This window comes from Zalophus californianus, chromosome 15, assembly GCF_009762305.2.
Source record: "Zalophus californianus isolate mZalCal1 chromosome 15, mZalCal1.pri.v2, whole genome shotgun sequence".
NCBI lineage: Eukaryota > Metazoa > Chordata > Mammalia > Carnivora > Otariidae > Zalophus > Zalophus californianus.
In genome coordinates, this window is record NC_045609.1 from 72,226,273 (window position 1) to 72,246,388 (window position 20,116).

Below are 20,116 nucleotides of genomic sequence, written 5' to 3' on the forward strand. Positions count from 1 at the left end.
GGAAACGCCACCTCAGCCCACTCAGCTCCTGCCCGACCTTCAGGGCTCAGGTCCAGGAAGCCCCCTCTGACCTCGGGGTAGGAAAGGTTCCAGCCCCGAGTGCTTACAGCTACTGCGGTGACACAGCGTGTGGCTTCAGGGTGTGAAGCCACCATGGCGCTTGGGCTGTGAGCTCTCCGGACTGTGTTCTCCCTCTGCCTGGTCCCCCTTCCCTGGCGCTGCCTGCCATGCTCCTTCAAGACTGATCAAAGGAACGGAACTGTTGAAAGACCACGGGGAGGACGGCGGTCCGGGACCAGTCACTTGCACAAAGGAGCCAGCGCTGCAGCAAGACTAGGGCCCGTGAGGCGTAATGAACCACGGGCAGGGAAGGCGGCCAGAAACGGGAGCCGCAGGGCTGCCGGCCCCGGAGATGCTTAACGCAAGCCCTAAACCCGCCGCGGGCGCTGTCCGAGCCGCCTTCCCGGGGGCCGGCTCCCGCCCAGTGGGGGAGCCCGCGGGGTCCCGCATGAGGCGACGGTTCTTACTGGATGTCTCGAGGGACCTGTCCGGAGGCTCCAGCGAGGTAGATTTCTTCCTGCCCAGATTCATTAGGTTGCTCAGTTTGAGGCCAGGGGAAGATTTCTTCTTGACTGTCGAGATGAGAGAAAAACCTGTCAGCACTGCACGCAGCCCAATGACACGCCGCGAGGAAGAGCGGGGACCGCACACCGTTCCCGCCGCCTCTGCCCCGCCCCGCGCGCGCGCATGCGCACGTAAACATGTCCGCCCCCGAGACCGGGAGCCGCAGGCCAGTCACGTATCCCTAGAATCACACACTCAAGAGGGGGACACCGACTCCATTTTTTAAAAAGATAATTTCCATTTTTTTTAAAAAGATACATTTATTTGGGAGACAGAGAGAGAGCACAGACAGGAAGGGAAGAGGGAGAGGGAGAATCTCAGGCAGATTTCCCACTGAGCCCGGAGCCCAGTGTGAGGCTCGATCCCACGACCCTGAGATCATGACCTGAACCAAAATCGAGTTGGATGCTCAACTGACTGAGCCACGAAGCGCCCCACACCAACTCCTCTTATAGACTAGGTCAGCATTTGAGAATCTTCACAGACTGTACTGGCTCAAATAGACTGGGTCTAGGATCAGCAAACAAGAAGAGATGCAAGACTATTCTGCCCCCCGGCAATTCATAAAACTTGACCGCGATTTGTTCATCTCTCCCTTTCTCTTGGGTTTATCAGCTGTGTTATTTCCAAGCAGTTTATAAGTTGGAGGCATGTTGCAAGCAGCTGTTACAACCCATTAGGGTTGAGCCAGACAGCCACGTCTCAGAGCCTGGGACACCACCCCCCTCCCAAGCTGAGGCTGAGGGCCACAAGCGCTGGTACCATCTTTGGCCTCTGGGACCTCAGGGTGGCCATCTACGGAGCTTCCATATTCCGAGGCTGACAGGTACTTCTCCGTTATATCTAGCTGTGGAAAAGAGGGAGACAAGTGGGTGATCTTGTCTGGGAATGGTTACCTCAGGGGTCACAATAAAGAAAACTAAGAGACAGTTTTTGGACATAGGCTAGGGGTCACCACGGAGTCCAGGTCACTGATGGCACATCGACCAGGGTTCCCTCGGGCTCTCCAGGGGACCTGCCTTCACCTTCCCTTTCCCTGCCCCATCCAGAGACGACCCTCTTCTTTGGGCCACCACACATCCAAGTTCACAAGTTCTCAAGATGCCTACTCAACCTGATGTAAGAGCAGCCTGTAGCCAGCCCCAGGGTGGCCTTAGAGTTGACCCCCCAGCTGAAGCTGACCGTCAGGCTGGGAACCACCTGAGCATGAGGAAGGCTTTTAAGAACTGACAGCACTATGAACAGAGCAGGCTGCAGAGGAAGGCCAGCTTGTCTACACAGGGTCAGACCATGATTTGAGCCCTGGCTGGAGCACCCTCCATCCAGACCAGGTGCCCCACTTACAGCCCTCTCTGGGCCCTGCTGGGCATGTGTTTAAATATGGATAATATCCCTGTCTACATCCCCAGGGCTGTTAGGGGACTTGTGAGTTTCTAGAAGGGTGTGGTGGCTGTTGTGAAGAATGTGAAGCACTCAGAACATTCCAACCAAGCTTCTCTCAGAGAAGGACTTTGTCCAGACCTCTGGGAAACACGCTGAGGGACTCCCAACCCATGGGACTGGGCTTAGGCGGGGGCTCGACTTCTATACCTGGCCAGGGAACTCCATGAGGGATGACCTGTGCCTTCCCGAAGAACGGAACACCTCCTCCTCCCTACTTGAGACATCTACGTATCCTCTGCCTTCCTCCCTGCCGGGGCCTGGGAGCCCAGGGTGAGGCACAGTGACATTCTGCTCTGTGCACTCCCAGGCTTCAGGGCGCCTGTTTACAGATACCTGGGACCTGGCATGCGAAGCCATAGGGGTCAGCCCTCCCCTCCGCTAGCCCCTGGCCCCAGGGCTCCATGCAAATGGGCAACAGAACCCTTTGGTTGGAATCAACATGGGGACAGTCTCCCAGCCCCGAAGCTTTACCAGGAGTAAATGAGAAAGAAGAGTCTCATAGCATGAATTTCCCTGCTTAAGAATGGAGGGCACGCTGACCTTGGTTCCAATAAAGCTTCCTGCACCCAAGCAAGAGAATATCAACATCATCAGTTTTTCTGCCAACCTGAAGCTACTGGGCTTATCCACGCATTGTACGTTTCTTACTCACTGGGCTGAAGTGCAAAAGCAAAGATCTCAGTCTCATACTTCTAATTTTTACAGAGAAGATAGAGAACTGAACTCTCTTCCAGGCAGGATAGAGGCTTACTTTCTGACAGTTCAGGCGCTGGGCATCTGGGCTGTACTGATTTCCCTCGGACGCTCCTTCTGAAGGCAGGCCACTCACCTCCTGGATGACCTGAAGGGAGAGAGAAGCCATCCGCGGAGGCCCTTCAGGCCTGGACTCACAGCCAGACAGAAGCGAGAGCCCCTCGCGGTCAGGGGAAGTGGATGGAGGTGAGAGAGAGGGGGATGCACACTTTCCAAGGAACAGCGACTCTCCCTCCCACCCCCAGCACCTGGCCTGGAACTGGGCAGGCTGCAGAGGGGGAGGCTTGTCCCTTCGGCCCCCTCTCCCGCCGACCCCCACGTGCTCTGATGGTGGGCAGGGCGGGGGGGGGGGGTGTTGCTTTACAGCAAAGCCGAAAGACGGCCAAAGCTGCAGCCCTCAGCTCTGCGAGGCCCCTCCTTGCCCTCATCCTGGGCAGGGATGGCTGTTCAGCTGTGGGTATGATGAAGAACTGCATCAGCCAAGCCCCCGCCCCCCAGCTTTTCAGGGGCCATGGAGCTTCCTGTGGAGAGCCTCCCGCTGCTCGGGAAGTAGGCCTGCCAACTGCCCGGGGCCAGGACTGGCTCTCCAGACTTGCCTGTCGTGGTCCACCCCACCCTCCTCCAGAAGGAGCCTTTTCACTGGCACCCGGAGGCCCGGGCTGGGGGCCCACAGGTCAGAGGAAGCTCTGGCCACACTAGGCAGAGGGTAACAACCCCGGGCAGCCACAGCCACACACGCACGCACGCGCGCTGCCCATCCAGAGCCCTTTGGACTCAGCAAGCTGAGTACTTTCAAAGACCCTCCTTTTTCAGTCTTTGCTTAGAGCAGTTTATGGAAACAAGGTCAAAGGTAGAAAAGCCAAAGAAGCAAAGGAAGAATGGCTATGGAGATAGGGAAACATAAGACAGGTCTAACTTCTTAGGTGGACTCCAGGTCGGGACCTCGGTCCACATGGTGGACCAAACACGCAACATGGAGCTGTGGGAAGTCAGTCCACTAGCTGCGTGACCCCGGGCCTACGCTGCCGTCACCACGCCTGTAGGATGGGGCCACACCTGCGCCGGGGCGGGCGGTGGGGGGGGGCTGTGAGGACTCATGTGTGAAGGTACCATCCTCATGAGCTGGGGCCTAGATACGCGGACACGCTAGGCGGGGGAAGCACGCAAAGCCTGGAATCCAGGCTTGAGGTCTTCTCTGGGAGAGTCCCGCCCGTGCTTTCCTTTTCTGGGGTCCTTGTCCCATGCTTAGCATTTCCCACCCATGGCCATCTACCTGTCCCACGCTGTAGAGCTGGGACACGGAGGCCAGGGAAGGGAGGTAGGTTTAATGAAACAGATAGGCGTCGATGGTGAGAGCCCACCACACAGGCTCACCAGTCCTACCGAACCGCAAGAGTGTGCAGCTTCTCGGAGTCAGACCCTGGCAGCCGGGCCCGCCTCTGTGCTCATCTGAGCAGGGAGGAAAAGGACTCTGTGCGGGCCGACGGGGAGGTTGGGCCTCCTGAGGGCGTTCTTGTCTTTGAAACCAGCAGCAGGGGTCTCAGGATGAGGGCATGTGAGTCAGGGAGGGAGACTAGGGGTCAGAGGAAGGACAGGTGGGTCTGAGCAGTCAGAGGACCAGGCTGGGAATAGGGAACTGGGAGCAGGAGCAGGAGGGGTGTGTGTGTGTGTGTGTGTGTGTGTGTGTGTGTGTGTGCGTGCATGCGTGTGTGTACACGTGTGTACACGTGTGTACGTACACACAGGTGGATAGGGAGAGAGGGCAGATCCAGGGCTGTGATGGAGGAGGGGGCAGCAGGAACCAAGGAAGGAAGGGACCTGACTGGCTCTGTCTGGCCTCACCAGGGGCCCTGCTGGCTTTGGAGATCCCTCTGCAACCAGGGGCCCCTTCTTGGTGTAAACCTTATACCTTCTGGTCAAGCTTATATTTAACACGGGGCACACCAGGCTTTGTCATCCCTGGGGCTGTGCCACGTACCTGCGGGCAGACCTGACCATCTGCATGTGTGATGGCAGGACACACAGGACTGCGGCCCAACAGTTGTGGGTTTGAAACCTGATGCTGCCACTCCCTTGCCAGGTGACCTTGATTAGTCACCTCCTCTGTCTGAGCTCTAATCAGCACCCCTGTAAAATGGTGATACCAACATTGTGCAGCTACGCCCGGTGCGGTCAGGTGGGTTGTTTGCTCCAAGTGCACGGCCCTTGGTAAGTGCTTTCCCGGTGACCCTGCTGTCTAGGCGTCTTTAATAAGGAGGCTGGCGATGCCCCTCCAGCAACCAAAGGGCAAATGAGTCTCAGCTAGAGCCCAAGTCCAGGCATAGCACAGGGTGCTGTGATCCTTTCGTTAGGACTGACTGCTACCACTTAGAACACAGGAGCCCTGAGAAGTTGAAGGACTGGAGATCCTTTACCCTTGACAACAGTCATCCCTTTTAGAAAAAAGCCAGGGCGCAGGAACTGAGGAGCCCCTGGGAGCCCCGCAGGGGAGCAGGCTTGTGTCCCTGGCAGCCCGGCACCGCCCTCACCCTGAGCCACTGCTCCGCTTGGTCCCTGCTCTGCAGGCCTAGCACGATCACATCGGCGTTCATTGGCGTGATCTTCAACTTGTGCTCCTTCTTCCGCACTTGCTTCTCCTTGTGGATGACGCTGCTGCCCAGCAAGTTCACGTCCAGCTGCGGGCTGTGGTCCTTGGAGGATTTGTAGCACTAGAAGGGAAGAGAGATGCTGTGCCGCTCGCCAGGGGCGCCAGGCCTGGCTGGGGTCTGCAGAGAACGGTCAGTGGCACAGCGGGACCCCCTGTGCATGTTTCTCCCTTAACACCCTCAGGAAGGGGTGCAGAGGGAATGAAGGCCAAGCTCATTAGCTGCTTAGTTAGGAAGATGATTTGTAGCAAGAAAAGAAAGGGACCTGCTTCCCCTCTCAGACAAAATACTTGGCCCCTGTTTGTCACGGTCTAAAGGGGGCCCTCACAGGGCTGTGGAACGGGATTCCCAGAAAGAACATCTGCGCAGAGCGTGATGTGACCTGGGAAGAAAACGTGCTCATGATTCCAAGGAACTTCAAGTTAGGACATAAAACTGAATTGTAATTTAGAATAACAGGAAATAGGGCTGTGGTCAGAGTAATATCTTCCGTTTCCCTTATGGGTTTTGTCTTCTAATCAGTGATCCAGACTACCGTGACTTGAGACAATGCCTCAGATTCTAACATCGCAACAGGTGAATGCAGCGGCCAGAACCGGGGCCAGGGGGACTCCTGACCGGGCAGCAGGCTCCGCCCCAAACGGCTAGGGGTTGGCATGTGAGGAAGAATGAACCCTCCGACCAGGGGACAAGATCCCCGGAAACCGCGTCTATGCGGCTGGACTGGGGGCCGGGGGTGGTGATCCCAGCCCCCTGGCAGAGTCCTAGGAAAACCATTAGACTTTCTAGGCGAAGGAGCACATTCACCCCTGCACAAGATGTCCGGCACACGATTTCAAGTTAGGAGGAGAGAAAGCCTCCAGAGAGAAAAGGCTCCAACCACCTGGTATCAGTGTCCATCTTCCCGACCCCCCGCAGAGAGAGAAGACGGGAACACCACAGGAGCCCAACTGACCAGGAGCCTGGTGTCTTTGATGACGCAGAGCTGCTTGGCCCACTGCCCCAGCCACTTCTTACGCCACAGGAAGGCACAGATGCGGGCGTCGCGCATCAGCTCGATGCTGGCCTCAGGCGAGGGCCACTGGTACGGGGCCGACTTGCCCTTGCTGTTTTCCTCTTCATCGTAGGACTCGTAGGAGCTGCTCACAGCCTCTCCGTCCTCTGCAAGGAAGACCCATGCGGTCAGGGCCCCGCTGGGCAGGGGAACCTTGGTCCAGGAGGGAGGGCAGCCAGGGGCCTCCAGGCCACAATCCCCGCCCCCCGCCGGCTCTCTGTGCCCTTGAACCAGCCTGACAGCCACCAGCCACAGACCTGGGCAGGCCCAGCCCCCAAGCCCCCTCAGTGAAGCCTTCTTGGATGTCCTTCCTGGCCACAGACACAAATCACCCAAACCAGGAGTCTCTCCCTTTTCCTGCTCAAATCTGTCATCCCAGGCTCCACAGAAACCTCTGACAAGACACTGCCCACAGGCGACCGTCCTGCCTGGGGGCCTCCATATCCTCACCTGAGGGATTTGGCAGTGGGGGTAGCCTGGCACCCGGGCATTCTAAGGGGCCAGCGGAAGGGCCGCCGTCCGAGCCCGAGCTGGGCACGTGGCAGGCCCCCGATAGCGGGGCCGCCTCCATCCCTGGTTTTGTCCCTGAGGGAGGGGCTGCAGTTTCTTAGGGTGGGATAAACCACAGCAGGAAATGGCTCTGAGGGGAAGGCGGCTGTCCGCCTTGGTCACAGCCCTTTTCCCAACCCACTCCAGCCTCCCCAGACTCCGCTTGCTCTCCCTCCCCCTGCACACCTCCCAGCACCGACAGCCCCTTGTGCTGGTTTCTGCCTCCAACGCTTCCTCCACCTCCGGCGACCAGCCGACCCCATGCATTTGCTCTGTTCAAGAGGATCCCAAAGCTCACCAAGCACAAACCGTATTCAGTTCTGTGCACGCTTCCCATGCCTCAGTTTCTGTTCCCTGCCGCCCCCCCTGCCACCGTACCCTGGGAGAGTCGCTCTGTTCTCCAGGCCCCATTCTGCTATTCAAGCCCAAGCAAAACTAGGTGAAGAAAAAAGTAAATCAGGAAAACCCCGAAAAGCAGGACATGGAGAAAAGAGAACCTCAGGATCCCTGGTCCAACCCCCCTGGCTCAACACAGGAATCCCGTCTGTGGGAACCTTGCTGCTGCTTCAGCCTCCACTTGAATTCCCTCTGGATGGGGAGCTCACTATGTCCTGGCCACTGGCTACTTCCTTCTATGACTGGGAAGTCAGGCCACCATCTACTTCCCTGTAACTTCTACAGACTCGTTCTGTCGTCCCCTGGAGCCAGGGTGAATGGACCTCCTGTATCCTCCCCTCCGATCCCCTTCAGAAAAAAGTCAGCCCATGGGCCCTTAGCCTTCCCTTCCGCAGAAGCCCCTTCTACTCTCTGCCCTCGGAAGACAGACCACATTTGACTTAGAATACAGACCAGAACGAGGCCACTGCCACGGTTATCCTAACTACAGGGCCAAAGAAAATGTGTCTTACTTTGTCTAACAACCAGCTTTCTTTAACAGCAGTGCGGTAGTGCTCCCCTTCTCAGCCTAACGAAAAAGTTGCGCAAACTCCTAATCTCACACCCATGAAATAAGCAAAGATGGGGAGGAGGGGCGTAGCCAATGGGAGACCTGAACTCTCCCGTTGCTGGTAGCAACGGAAATGCACACACGCCTCTCAGAAAACACTCTGGCAGCCTGTTGCTGTGAGAGCCACAGAAACACCCATACCCTTTGACCCAATTACCCCAGATCCTAGGAAACCAGAGAAGGGAGGAGGGAGGTTACATGCGTCAAGATATTCATTCCAGTGCCATTTACAGTCAGCGGCAGGAGAGCGGGAAAAGTGTGATGCACCCGCTTTGAAGGAGGCCGGGCAGCCATGACCCCTGGGAACTCTGAACACTAGCCTGTAGCTCAATAAATACGATGGTAAGTGAGGAGGCACAGTTAAAATTCTACGTGTGGAAGGATCAGTGCCGAGAGGCAACAGGACTAACTCAAGAAAGCTGATCTGATCCAGTGACAGGAGCAGGGGGATTTTATTAAAAAGCGAAAGTCCTCATTGTCAGTATGGTATAGTCTATACAATAAGGGAAATAAGAAGAACGATGCAGTGTCATCAGGATGCTTCCTTCTGTGACAACAATTAATAGAGGGAGGTCACAGAGTTTAGCAGGAAGAAGTTGACCAAATCCCCCCACTGTCTGTGCTTCTGGGGTTGGTCTGTGGAGAATTCTAACACCTCCCCATCCACCTCCAGGGGGCTATGGGGAAGCCGAGAAGAACCAGCAAATCACAGTACATCAAACTACCTGGAGTAGCTTAGGGGAAGCTTGGGCGAATATATTGTCATTTTGTCATTTATCTCTAAGAGCGATCATAGCAGGGCCATGAATGTAGGACAGACACATGGCTTCCAGGGGTGACAGGATGAACAGGAGTGAAAGGCAGGAGGCTCAGGTAATTCCATCCCCTTTCTGCATCCCTGGGAGGACCGCCCCCCACTGTGTGCTGCTGGAGGTCTTTGGGAACAGAGGGCAGAACCACCGTGCAGCGCCCTGGTCCTTCGCCCATGCATTCGGATGCCGCTGGAGGGGTCTGTGGAAGGCAGAGTGAGTCTCTCCTTCTGGAAGGGTGATACATGGGGTGCACATGCAGGACCCATGCACAGGGCGGGGAAGAGGTCAGAGGCCGCCCTCGGGCATGCATCCGAGCTCTGAGAGCCCGGCAGCAGGTACAGAATCACCGGCATTCCAGCTCTGGGGACAAGCAGTACCCAAGGTGATCGTGGCGTAAATGACTCCTTCAGGCACCTGCACCCATCTGGGGACTCCAGTGGGGGAAAATCCGCCAGAATGACCTGTGTGAGATGCAGAAGCACAGGAGAAAGGCGAGATGGAGAGAGTCAAGATGAAGAGAAGACCAGACCCAAGTGCAGAGAGAGACACAGAGTGACCCAGATGTGGCCACATGGCTGCCTGTCCACCGGAAGCATGGGCTTCTCAGGACAGGCCCCAGCCCCATCAAGGACATCTTTTCCCAGCCCCTTCCCCTCCAGAGATGACCACGTAACTACTCGTCGCCAACACAATGTGGGTAAAAGTCACTTCAGGCTGGTACTTTTAAGAAGCACATAGGGGTTCTCTGCTCGCTCTCTGCAGAGGATTCTGTGGCCTTACAGGGTGGCCGAGCCCACACTGGAAGGAGCCTAAACTCCCTACTGACCAGTAATACCCACGCTGAACTGTTCGTGAGACAGAGATTCGTGCTGTGTCGCTATACACTGCAAGGGAGGTTATTTGTTCCAGGAGCTGCCATGACCCCAGCACGAGACCTCATGGCCGAGTAGCTGACCTCTCGTGCAAGCAGGACCAGCCCTCCCATCTGCACAGGCCACCAGGGCGCTGATTAAACTTTCACTCGGAGAGAAGGGCCTGACCCTTGAGAGCAGTGCGGGGACAGCGCTGAGAAAGCAGGACAAGCACCCAGACAACTGGTCTCCTGTGGGAAGTCTACAAATCGCTGGTGGCCGACGACCATTCCTCCTGCCATGACCTGCCCGTCTCACTGCTCAAACAGCTGTGGGGGCGACAAGCAGGAACTGGGGGCAGGCCAGCTGATAATGCGGGTGAAGCCCTCCCTTGGTGGCACGTGGGACCAAGTCTCGGGTCGTCCTCGGTCCTCGTCCTGGCAGGAGACGAAGGCAGCAGACAGCTCCCTACTCCCTACTTGCTGGCTGCAGTCTGTCCTCACAGTGGCGCCCCAGTCCTGGCTAAAACCAGCACGAATTCACGGCCGACACAAACGCCGAGAAGCTCGAGCCCACTTGTTTACAAGATGAAGCGCCTGCCCCACAGACAGGCCCCCGGGAGCGTCTGGGATGCAGGCCCCGGCTGGCACGGGCCACACCCGGGAGAGCAGGGTCTAAGACGCATGGAGGTACCCGCCGTGGTGACTCACGGCTTCCACCTTCCAGATGCATCTAGACAGCAGTGCCACACCCTCAGCTTTGGTCTGCAATCACGGCCCCGCCGGTGACTCGGCAACGTCCCACATGCTCAGTGGGTTCAAGCGAAGGGAGGTCTGCCCACAAAGCCAGCCTCTCAGAAAAAAATAACCTCAATCCAAACAGGTCCTCACCTCCCACACAGTTCCTGCGACCGGAGGCAGTAGGTAAGGTGTGAAGAAAGAGAAGGGTCCAACATGGCTCCAAGGGACTGGTCCCCTGTGATCTCTCGTCCTGCTCTTTACGGAGCCAGCAACACCCTCTTCGGCCAAGTTCATTCCTACCACCGAGGGCCCTTGCCTTTTACATCTGCCAACTGCTTTACGCTTTCAAAGACCTTCCACTTAGCAAGCAAGGAAGCTGATGGAGGTGAGGAGGGCAGAGTGAGCGGGTCAGAGTCCAGCTGCCTGGGTACGTGGGCCACAACACTCTCTCTGTCTTCCAGGATTTGTAGGGCCTTTCTGCGCTATCGAATCCCCACCCCAAGAGCACTTCTGATCTGACTAGCCCAGGCTGAGCACCACTGGCTGAGGACAGAGGGGTCCAGCGTGAGCCCTGCCCGTGTAGCACCGAATGCCAAAGTTGGGTCAGTCACCAAGTAAACCCCCCAATGGCTTGCGGTCTTGTCAGAGAGAAGCCAAAGTCCTTCTCGTGGCCTGGGGCTGACTCCTCTGTCCCCACCTCTTGTCTCTCTCCTCGCTCCAGCTCCACTGGCCTCCTTGCTGCTCCCAAAGCATGCCGAGTGCCCTCCTGCTTCAGGAGCTCTGCATGTGCTTTGCAGTCTAGAACGTTCTTCCCGCAGGTCTCTGCTCTCCCCCACTGCCCACTTCATTCAGGAATCAGCTCAAGGTCATGCTACCAGAGAGCCCCTCCCTACCTAAAATAACACCCTCTCCCACCCCAACCCAGCCCCCGTGTTTTCCATCCTAACACTATCTCATCCCTGACACAACCTAGGTTTATTCGTTTTCTGTCTTTCCTCACAGAGTCTAAGGGCTGCGACTCTGGACTCTGCTGAGTTCCTGACTCCTAGAAGCATGCTTGGCATACAGCGTGAGCACAGTTAACTACGAGTCCAATGAAAGCCACCCTGGAAAGGACTCTGGCTCAGCCTGACCACATTCCCCTTGCTTCTAAGTGTCTCTGGGCCAACACACCTCTCCTCCATCACATTTCTGTGCTGAATCCAGCACCATCCGGGTGGGAAGACCGAAAGCATCAGACACAGTAAAGCAGCTCATTGTGGACCATCCCCAGCCCCTCCTTACAGGCAGCCTGGGTCTGCAGCACGGCTCAGCTCCCCACCAGAGCAGAGGCCCAGGGCTCTGTGGCCAGCTCTCAATTCGGGCCACGCTCTCTGGAAACGGCAGCCGAGGCTGCCTTCTGCGTCCAGCACTGGCATCTGTACAGGAAGTGGTGGCCCCCTCTGAGCCCCAGCCCTGGCCCCGGATGTACCATTGAGGGATGTGTCGTACGGTTCAGCCTCTTCATAGTAACCCTCTGGAGACTCGATCTTTGGGATGGAGAGCTGTTTCCGTTCTGGAATCTGTGGTATGAACAAATAAACATTTTCAGATAGGATACACTGGGAACGACTTGGAATTAACCCTCTGGGTGGAAGGAGGGGAGTCTAGAAGAAAAAAAAAAAAATGCCAAGCTGGACTTCAAGCCGGCCGGGAGGGAGACCATGGAATGCCATGGCTCCCATTGGCCACCACGTCCATTGGTTTGTTTCCAGTGGAGGGCCATGGGTGTGTTGCTTAACCTCGCTGAGTCTCAGCGTTCTCGTCTGCAAGATGAGGTTCAAACCCCCACCACACACAGAAAATAGCGTTGTATACATGATGTGGAATGCACCGAAAGGTCCAGATGGTATCAGGCCGTTATGGCTTCTAAATAGCATGTACTTTCTAAAATGACAAGGGCTAATGAAATGCACATGGAGGGAGATGACCAGGGTTCTAAATCCTAAATTTTTACCATAGTAAGTTCAATCGTTTGGTCAGCAAATACTGGATGCTCCCGCACCCCAGCTGTGAGGGGCGCATCCAGATGTTCAGGAGTCAGCCCTGGGGAAGATTCAACTAGGCAGTGAATCTTCAAGGCTCCCCATCAAGTGCATCTTGAGTTGTGTTCTAATAGATAAGGTCAAAGTTCTGTGGGAACCCGCAGGGTGTGAGGAACATTCACCACCTAGAGGACACGATCTTTGAGCTGAGTCTCAAAGATGACCCTGAGCTTCTTACGTGGTATAGGGATGAATGAGCACATTTTGAGAAGAAAAAGAATATATGCAGGTATGTGGAAGCATGAAGCATGAAATCCTCTATTCCTCCATTAGACTATGAAACTAATCTTAGGAGCAATAGCAGGGGAGAACAGAAGAAGTTGATTGGTGCATGAGTATTACTATATACAGGTCATAAATGTGCAAAGATCCATCCACACGAATCTCTGACGTCTCCCTGAGTCATGCAATCCCTGAGGAGGGCTAAGGGAATATTCATAATGAGAGAACAGAAATGGCAAAATCTGAAATACGTTCCGACTTCTGGTTTTGGAAAGTCCTTGTGCAAGGCATTTGGGGGGCTTCAAAGGAAAGCAGTAGAAAGTGGTGGGGGTGGGGAGGAGATGGAAGGAAGACAGCCAACAGAGAGACCCTGGGCTCAGAGGGACCTCTGTGCCTTGGAGGATTCCTTGCCCTGCTGGCAGGAGAAAGGAAGGATCTAGAAACCCCAGCCTCTGCAAATAGTTTATTTGAGGGATCTACAACAGAGAGAGCTCCCCTGGTTTTGGCCCAGGAGATGGTGGGCAAGCAGTCAGCCTAGACTGGGGTCCTACTGTCCTATCTGGGAGTAGAACACTAGGGAGTGTTTCCTGAGAGTCTCCTAAGCTTGACACTGTAAAAAAACACCCATAAATGGAGAGGCGGTATAGGGTAGTGGTCGGAATCCGATCTCCAGGGCTAGGGTCTGAATCCTGACACTGGCACATCCAAGCTGTGTGACCCTGGGCAACTTACTTGACTTCTCTGAGCCTCGGTTCCTCCACTGCAAAATGGGGAGAGTAGAAATACCTGCCACATGGGGTCACTGTAAGGATTAAACTCTGCCCAGCACTATTATTCAATACATATGAATTTTTACTAACCTAAAAAATATAAAAGTATTAGTGAAGGGAAAAGGTTGCCTGTATACATGTTCGGCAGAGGAAGAACAGCCGTCTCCTGAGGAGACGGAGGAGACGTTTGGTGTTGCCCATGCTGAAGCCCAAGCTCAGCCTCATTAAAGAAGACAGTCCCCGCTCTCAAGGCTGCCGGGACAAAACCTAAGCGCTTGGGTCAAGATAAAGGATAAAACGATTCCCCCCAAATCCAGAAGAGTCACATAATTACACAGGTGTAATGGTCTGTTCTCCAAAGTCCAAGGAGCGAGAATTGCTCATCGCTCAGGGTTACGAATAAAGGAGCATTATTTTCGTTGTCATCATCGTTGTGATGATCCAGGTTGGAGACACTAAATGAAGAGGTGGAAGAGATGTGACTTCACAACCGGAAAGAAGGTTCTGAGAATCTACAAGAAGGGACAGGGAAGAAAGCCACCCTGCTCAGCAGGATTTGCCAGAGGTCTGCAAACTTTATCTGCAAAGGGCCAATAACACATACTTAAGGGATTTGCAGGCCATTTAGAGCCTCTGATCTCAGCTATTCAACTCCGGGACTGCAGAGCAAAAGCATCCATAGATAATACACAACTGAGAAGTATGGCTCTGTTCCAATAAAACTTTATTTACAAAAGCAGTGGCTGTGGATTTGGCCAGGGGGCTACAGTTTGCAAATTCTGATTTAGAGTAGACGTGAGAGCTGAACAAGAGCGGTAGTCCGGATGACCTGAGGCGTCTCTGCAGTTATGAGCAATCTGCCCCAGCGTGCACTGTGGAACATTCTCGGGACAGGGAGAGCAGATCCGGCCAGCCCTAGCTCCCCGGACTGACCATGGTAAGGTGCTTGTGTGGAGTAAGCCGCTTCCCCCATAGAGCAGCTCACTTAAGCCCAGCGCCAACGCATGTTCGGGCCTCAAAGGGGAGCTGGGGTGGAGATGGTTACACAAGCCAGGAGCAGAAACAATGCCAGCGAACATCTGCTTCTCCTACAGTGACCACAGCATCTGGCTGTGCACACAGCTGCCTGAGTCACTGCTCACGCCCATGAGGTTGCTCCAGAGCCCTGGTCGCCTCTCACATTGTCTGCTACCCCACTGCCTCAGTAGGAGACGGAAAGGGACCCAAGCCACCAGAGAGAGAATCAGGGCATCCTAAGCCTGTGGCGGAGGCCACCCTCCCAGCCCGGCCACGGGCTCAGAGGACCCCAGGCAGACATCCAGCTTCTGTCTCAGCCCTCAGCAAGCCCGGAGCCAGGCCTCAGGTGTGGACAAGCTTCAGGGCACCCTGAGGCTCTGGGGTCAGGGTGGGAAGGGGCTCGGTTTTCTCTGTCTCGGGAAGAGAGGTCACAAGGTCGCTCCAACCTCACACGGCCCCGCTTGCTCCCTCCCTCCCTCCCGCTTTGATTCTCCTCTTCCCAGAGAGCCAGGAGACTGAGCTGTTTCCCAGTCCACCCTGACGCTGCCCCTCAGGGGGCTTGGACTAAAGAGTTCTGGCTGTGGCCGCTGGACTTGGCCAGAGGAGGCCTGCGGGAGGGCAGGCGTGTGCGTGCCGCAGGGGAAGAACTCTCTCTCTGCGCCTTTCCTCAGAAATCCCCTAGGGTGGGGGTGGGCACCCCAAACAGGGCTGGGAGGGAACCAGAAAGGGCCGCAGTCAGGTCAGCAGCCCTTATCCTTCTCGGCAGAGGAACCCCACAAGGAAGGACGAGGGCAGCGTCAGCTTGCCTCGCTGGAACCCTCCGGGGCCTGGAGTGCGTCCGCAGGAACACCGGCCTCACGTCTGAAGGTCCCTCCGGGAAGGTGTTATTTTGGGGTGACAGTTCTCCCAACTCCAGCACTGGGTTTCTCTGAGGTCAACACAAGCCTCTTTGGGCCCGGAGTGGCCCCCCAGTCACGGCCAACACAAGAAGTCAGTGCTAGGGGAAGGCCAGCGGTCACAGGGCCCTTGGGGCTTTCGCATCCATGCCGCAGGGACCCGCAAAGGAGCCGGAAACGCCGGCGCCAGAGTCCCAGCAGCTGCCGGGACAAGGGCAGCCTGACGCTCACTAGGACCTGGTCCCAGCCCCCCAACCGTGTCCACAAAGCACAGATTTCCAGAGTGAGTCAGCACCACCCAGGACTCGGTGCCCGTGACCCTGGCCTGGTGGGAGCCTCCCTCAGCAGGTGGTGGCCCAGAAGCTGCTGCCCCAGGTGGGTTATGGTAGGTGGTGATGCTTCTGCCCAAGAGCTGAAGGTCCTGATCAGAATCAGTTGCTGAATTCCGGACAGGAAAGTTCCAGCTCAGAGCAGCCACCTCCCTTCCCTACACCCAGCCAGCAGCGCCTGAGACACACCAGAAAAACCATAGCATTGCCCACTGGTTAGCATGGCGGCTACGGGTCTGGCCTGGAGGGGCCACACCCCCTCTCCCCAGTCCTGGGGCTGAAAGTGAGGGGAGCCTGCAGCTGGGAGAACAGAACAGACACCTTCACTCTGCTGCACAGAAGTGCTTCCGGCAGGCAGGCCGCAGAAGGGCCTGGAGACCAAGAACCTGCATTCAGAAATTGGCCTTGCTCCATTCCAGAGGCAGGCCCTTGGTCGGCTCTTTTAACTGAGCCTCTGGTTCTTCATATGAAAAGTGACAAATGTCCGCACCTCTAGACACACGGTGGGGAGGACCACGTTTGTGTGCACCAGGGTGGCTAGCTGCTCGCTGCTCGGGCGTCAGCATAGTGGGGACACCAGGGCTTCAGGCTCAGGCCACCAAGGCTCACCCAGCCTGAGATGAAGAGTCTCTGCCAACTGTCCCCCAGCAGGAGGCCTTCATGCAGTGGGATAGTGTGCCAACTGTCCCAGCATTCCAGAACTGCCTACCAGCTGTGAGAGCAGCCCGAGGAGCCCTGCCACCTTCGGGGAGGCATGGACGGAGGGGGCCAGGCTGGGGTCAGGATGCCCTCGGCAGGGACCTGAGCCCACAGATCTGCCCCTGGATGGCGTGCTAGGAGCTGGAGCTGAATCCAGGACTCTGCTGCCCATAGAAACCCTGCCCACTTCTTGACCCCAGGACCCTGCTACCTATAGAGATCCTTCCCATTTCTCACCTCATACCTCTCAGGAAACCTCCCTGACCAGGACCTAGATAGGAAAGAACTTGGGTTCAAATTCTGATTCTGGCACTTTCTGTGTATGCAACATTCAGACGCTATAAACCGCCGATTCTTGGTTTCCTCACCCATTAAATATAAACACTGCTGCCCACCTCCCTGAAAGCTGACCTAGCACACTATGCATAGCCTTTACCTGTCAAATTAAGACGATCTTAGGAGACAGATTCACATTCTTTTAAACACCAGGAAACAAAGGGCCAGAGACCTTAAATGACTTGCTCAAGGTCAAAGAGCTAGTACCTGGCAAGACTGGGATCTGAGCCCAGATCTGTAGGGTTCCTTAATTCATTCCGTCCACCCATCCATCCATCCGTGAACAAATACATGTGTATGGCCTACTGTGTGCAGACACAGGCCACGAAGCAGTAAACGAGAGACACCCCCCCTGTCCTGGGAAGCTTACATCTAGACTGGGAGGCAAATAATACAAAGACTGTTATGACGGTGGCAAGTGCCATGGAGGCGTCATTGGCCATGGGGCAGACAGTAACTGAGGTAGGGACAGAGGTGTGATGTCTCGTGCGGCAGGTCAAGGAAAGCCTGTCTGTCAAAGTCTGAGAGATGAGGAGGTGGCAGCCACTGGAAAGCCAGGGTCCAGAAAACACCAAGTCCCTAAGGCAACATCGACCATGCGGTCCAATCCATGAACGGGAGGCCAGCAAAGAGCAGGTGCACTGAGGCAGGAGATGCAGCTGGGCCAGGCTGTGGAGACCGTGTAGGCTGTGGGGCTGGGTTAAGGAACATGGATTTTTTTTTTTTTCCCTAAGTTCAAGGAAAGCCTTTGGCCGGTTTGAAGCAGGACGTGCAAGGTGATATGATTTACATTTCTAGAAGTTCGCTGTGGCCTGAGCTGGTGACCACAGCTAGACATGACCCCCCTCACATGGTGCTGGACAGACCTTGGTAGCCTCCAACACGTGGCGGCATTTGATGAAGGCAGCGAACTCCCTGCATCTCCCATTCCCGTTAGCCTTAGTGTCCCGAGTACTGTGGCCCCGGGCCAAGGATGTCACCTGCAGGCAGGCATCCTTCTGTTCTCTCTCCCCCAGTGCCCCCCCCCCATGTCCTGCACACAGTACGTGTGCACACAGTAGGTGCTCAGAAAATGCCAGCTACTTGGGGGACTGATTACTGTGAAAACAACTGGAAGTTCACGGGGGCCCCAGTCAGGAAATCAGGGGTCTCAGATGAACACTTACGATCTTGGGTGGCGGGAGGTCTGGAAGACTCTTCTGAGGGGCCAAAGAGTGCTGGCCAGGCTCCCCGTTGGTCAGTGGGTTCTGCTCCTCGGCTGCTGTGGGCAGCAAACAGGAGAAGGCTTTGGTGGGGGGTGCCCAGGCTCACAGCAGGGCCCATTATCCTGGAATGTCTGGCCACATGGACCCTGAGATCTATTTGAGCAGGTGTTAATTACCCAGGCGGGCGGTCCCAGGGAAAACCCAATGTGGTTTTCCCTCCGAGAATAGGGTGCAAGTGGTGCCTCAGCCATGGGCAGATTCCTCAGAAGGAACGGGTTTGGGGTTTCTGGCAGGCTCCACACCCTCTCTTCCACTTGCCCTGTGCCCAAAATGGCCCAGCCGCGGAGCGTTAGCGAGCAGAGAAGCTGCCCTGTGGTCGTTATATTGAGCAGCTCCCAGCACCGACCCTGTGATGCCAGCTCCTTCCATGCCAGTTTCCCCAGAAGGCAAACGACCCTGGGCACAGGGGCAGCTTGCATTGGGTCACTTCTGCTGGGTCCCAGGCTTGGCAGTGGCACGGGAGGTGCCGAAGCCCCACTGGAGAACTCGGCCACCAGCCCTCCGTGTGCTTTTAAGGAAAAGGCTCCGGAGGCTCTTCTGAGCCTGACCGTTTCAGCCAGTGGCCCAGCCAGCCCCAGGACAGACAGACTCAGTTGGATCTGGCCTCGGGGCTTTGGTGGCTGGGATCCTGAAGCCAAGCCTTGAACAGGACCAAGTGCCTTGGAGCACTGCATCTGCACCTCTTGCTAAGCCTCTGCATTTTGGCCACAGGCTGGGGAGTTGGGAGATGGAGCTTCTAATCCCCTCTCCTCTGCAACGAGGCAGCTCTGCAAACCTCTGGGTCTCCCTGAGGTCCTGCCAGACCCACTCCTGAAGGTTTTCAGAGAAAAGGAGAGCAGAACAGAGCAGAAGAGGAAGACATCATGGAAGACACAGTATGTCCTTCTGACGTAAGGTATAATGTTCTGCCAAGAGAGCACCGTTGAGCAAAACTTTTGAATATTAAGGCAGGTGCTAACATCAGCACTTCCATCTTCTATTATCGCCCCCCCCCCCCAACACACACATAAAACCCAGACTTCTATCAAAAGATAGAAAGCTGGGGCGTGGAATCAGCACCATACAACGGCTGTTTCCCTAGAACATCTGACTATGACTTCCTACTCCCGGGATGATGCTGGGGAAAGCGGAGAGACTTTAGGGCCAGATTCCTTATCCATGAAGGGGACATGAGACCTTTAAGAGGCAAGGAGGTGGCTTGATGAAATATCCCAAAATACATCAACCCAAAATACCATCAACCAAAATATGAGTGCCAGAAATAACTCCACTGGGCTGTCTGGTGCTGGCTGGGGGGATGGGACCAAAGCTGATGCCTGCCCCTCCCAGAAGCTGGCCGAGCCACCAGCAGGGCCAGCCCGTACCTTTGTCCTGGGACTCCGCATTCTGTTGCTTGTTGACGGTCACTTTGTTCATATAAATGTACTCCTCGTCAGAACCTGCAGAGGAAGGTTGGAAGACAAAGGTTTCATGTGATTCCACAACGGGAAATGGCTTTTAGAGAGAAACAGTGTCCCCCGAGACACTGTCATTAGCCGGGGTTCCAGTAAAAGCATACATTTTGACTTGATTGAAAGAGTCCATTATGGAGTTGACAAATTTCCAAAAACAGAAATGCCGAGTTGCTGACTGTTAGTTTCCTAACTTGGGGGTGGGGGTTGTGGGGGAGGGGAGGGAAAAGATACAGAAGGATAGCTTCAGGATTAAAAGTCTAAGTGGAAAGGCACCCGCACCTCGAAGATTTGCCCCATATTCCACCAAGCAGATTTCTCTGGATTTTCTAGCATTTCATTTAAATTGTAAAATATTTCTGGCAATTTTATTTATTCATCTGAGAGACAGAGAGAGACCATGAGCAGGGGGAGAGGCAGAGGCAGAAGAAGAAGCAGACTCCCGGCTGAGCTGGGAGCCCCACGTGGGGCTTGATTCCAGGACCTGGAGATCACGACCTGAGTTGAAGGCAGATGCTTAACCATCTGAGCCACCCAGGTGCCCCCAAATAAAGAAATCTTAAAAAAAAA

The 20,116-nt window shown here is 55.6% G+C and overlaps 1 protein-coding gene across 13 annotated transcripts in view; it reads right to left on the reverse strand.

Annotated features, from left to right (window-relative positions):
* Positions 1–20,116, reverse strand: part of AFAP1L2 (actin filament associated protein 1 like 2) — a 95,336-nt gene that overhangs the window by 10,441 nt on the left and 64,779 nt on the right. For 10 of the 13 annotated variants that reach the window (XM_027592433.2, XM_027592441.2, XM_027592406.2 and 7 more), the window contains 8 exons: positions 19,460–19,534; positions 17,997–18,091; positions 11,949–12,039; positions 6,421–6,626; positions 5,349–5,528; positions 2,819–2,908; positions 1,387–1,471; positions 528–632 (listed from right to left, as the gene is read on the reverse strand). In XM_027592433.2, the coding sequence (XP_027448234.1) occupies positions 528–632; positions 1,387–1,471; positions 2,819–2,908; positions 5,349–5,528; positions 6,421–6,626; positions 11,949–12,039; positions 17,997–18,091; positions 19,460–19,511 (904 nt within the window). In that variant the 5' untranslated portion in view covers positions 19,512–19,534. Of the gene's footprint in view, positions 1–527; positions 633–1,386; positions 1,472–2,818; positions 2,909–5,348; positions 5,529–6,420; positions 6,627–7,976; positions 8,041–9,263; positions 9,348–11,948; positions 12,040–17,996; positions 18,092–19,459; positions 19,535–20,116 lie in introns of those variants that run through there. The other 3 variants (XM_027592473.2, XM_027592415.2, XM_027592467.2) reach the window with 3 other exon arrangements.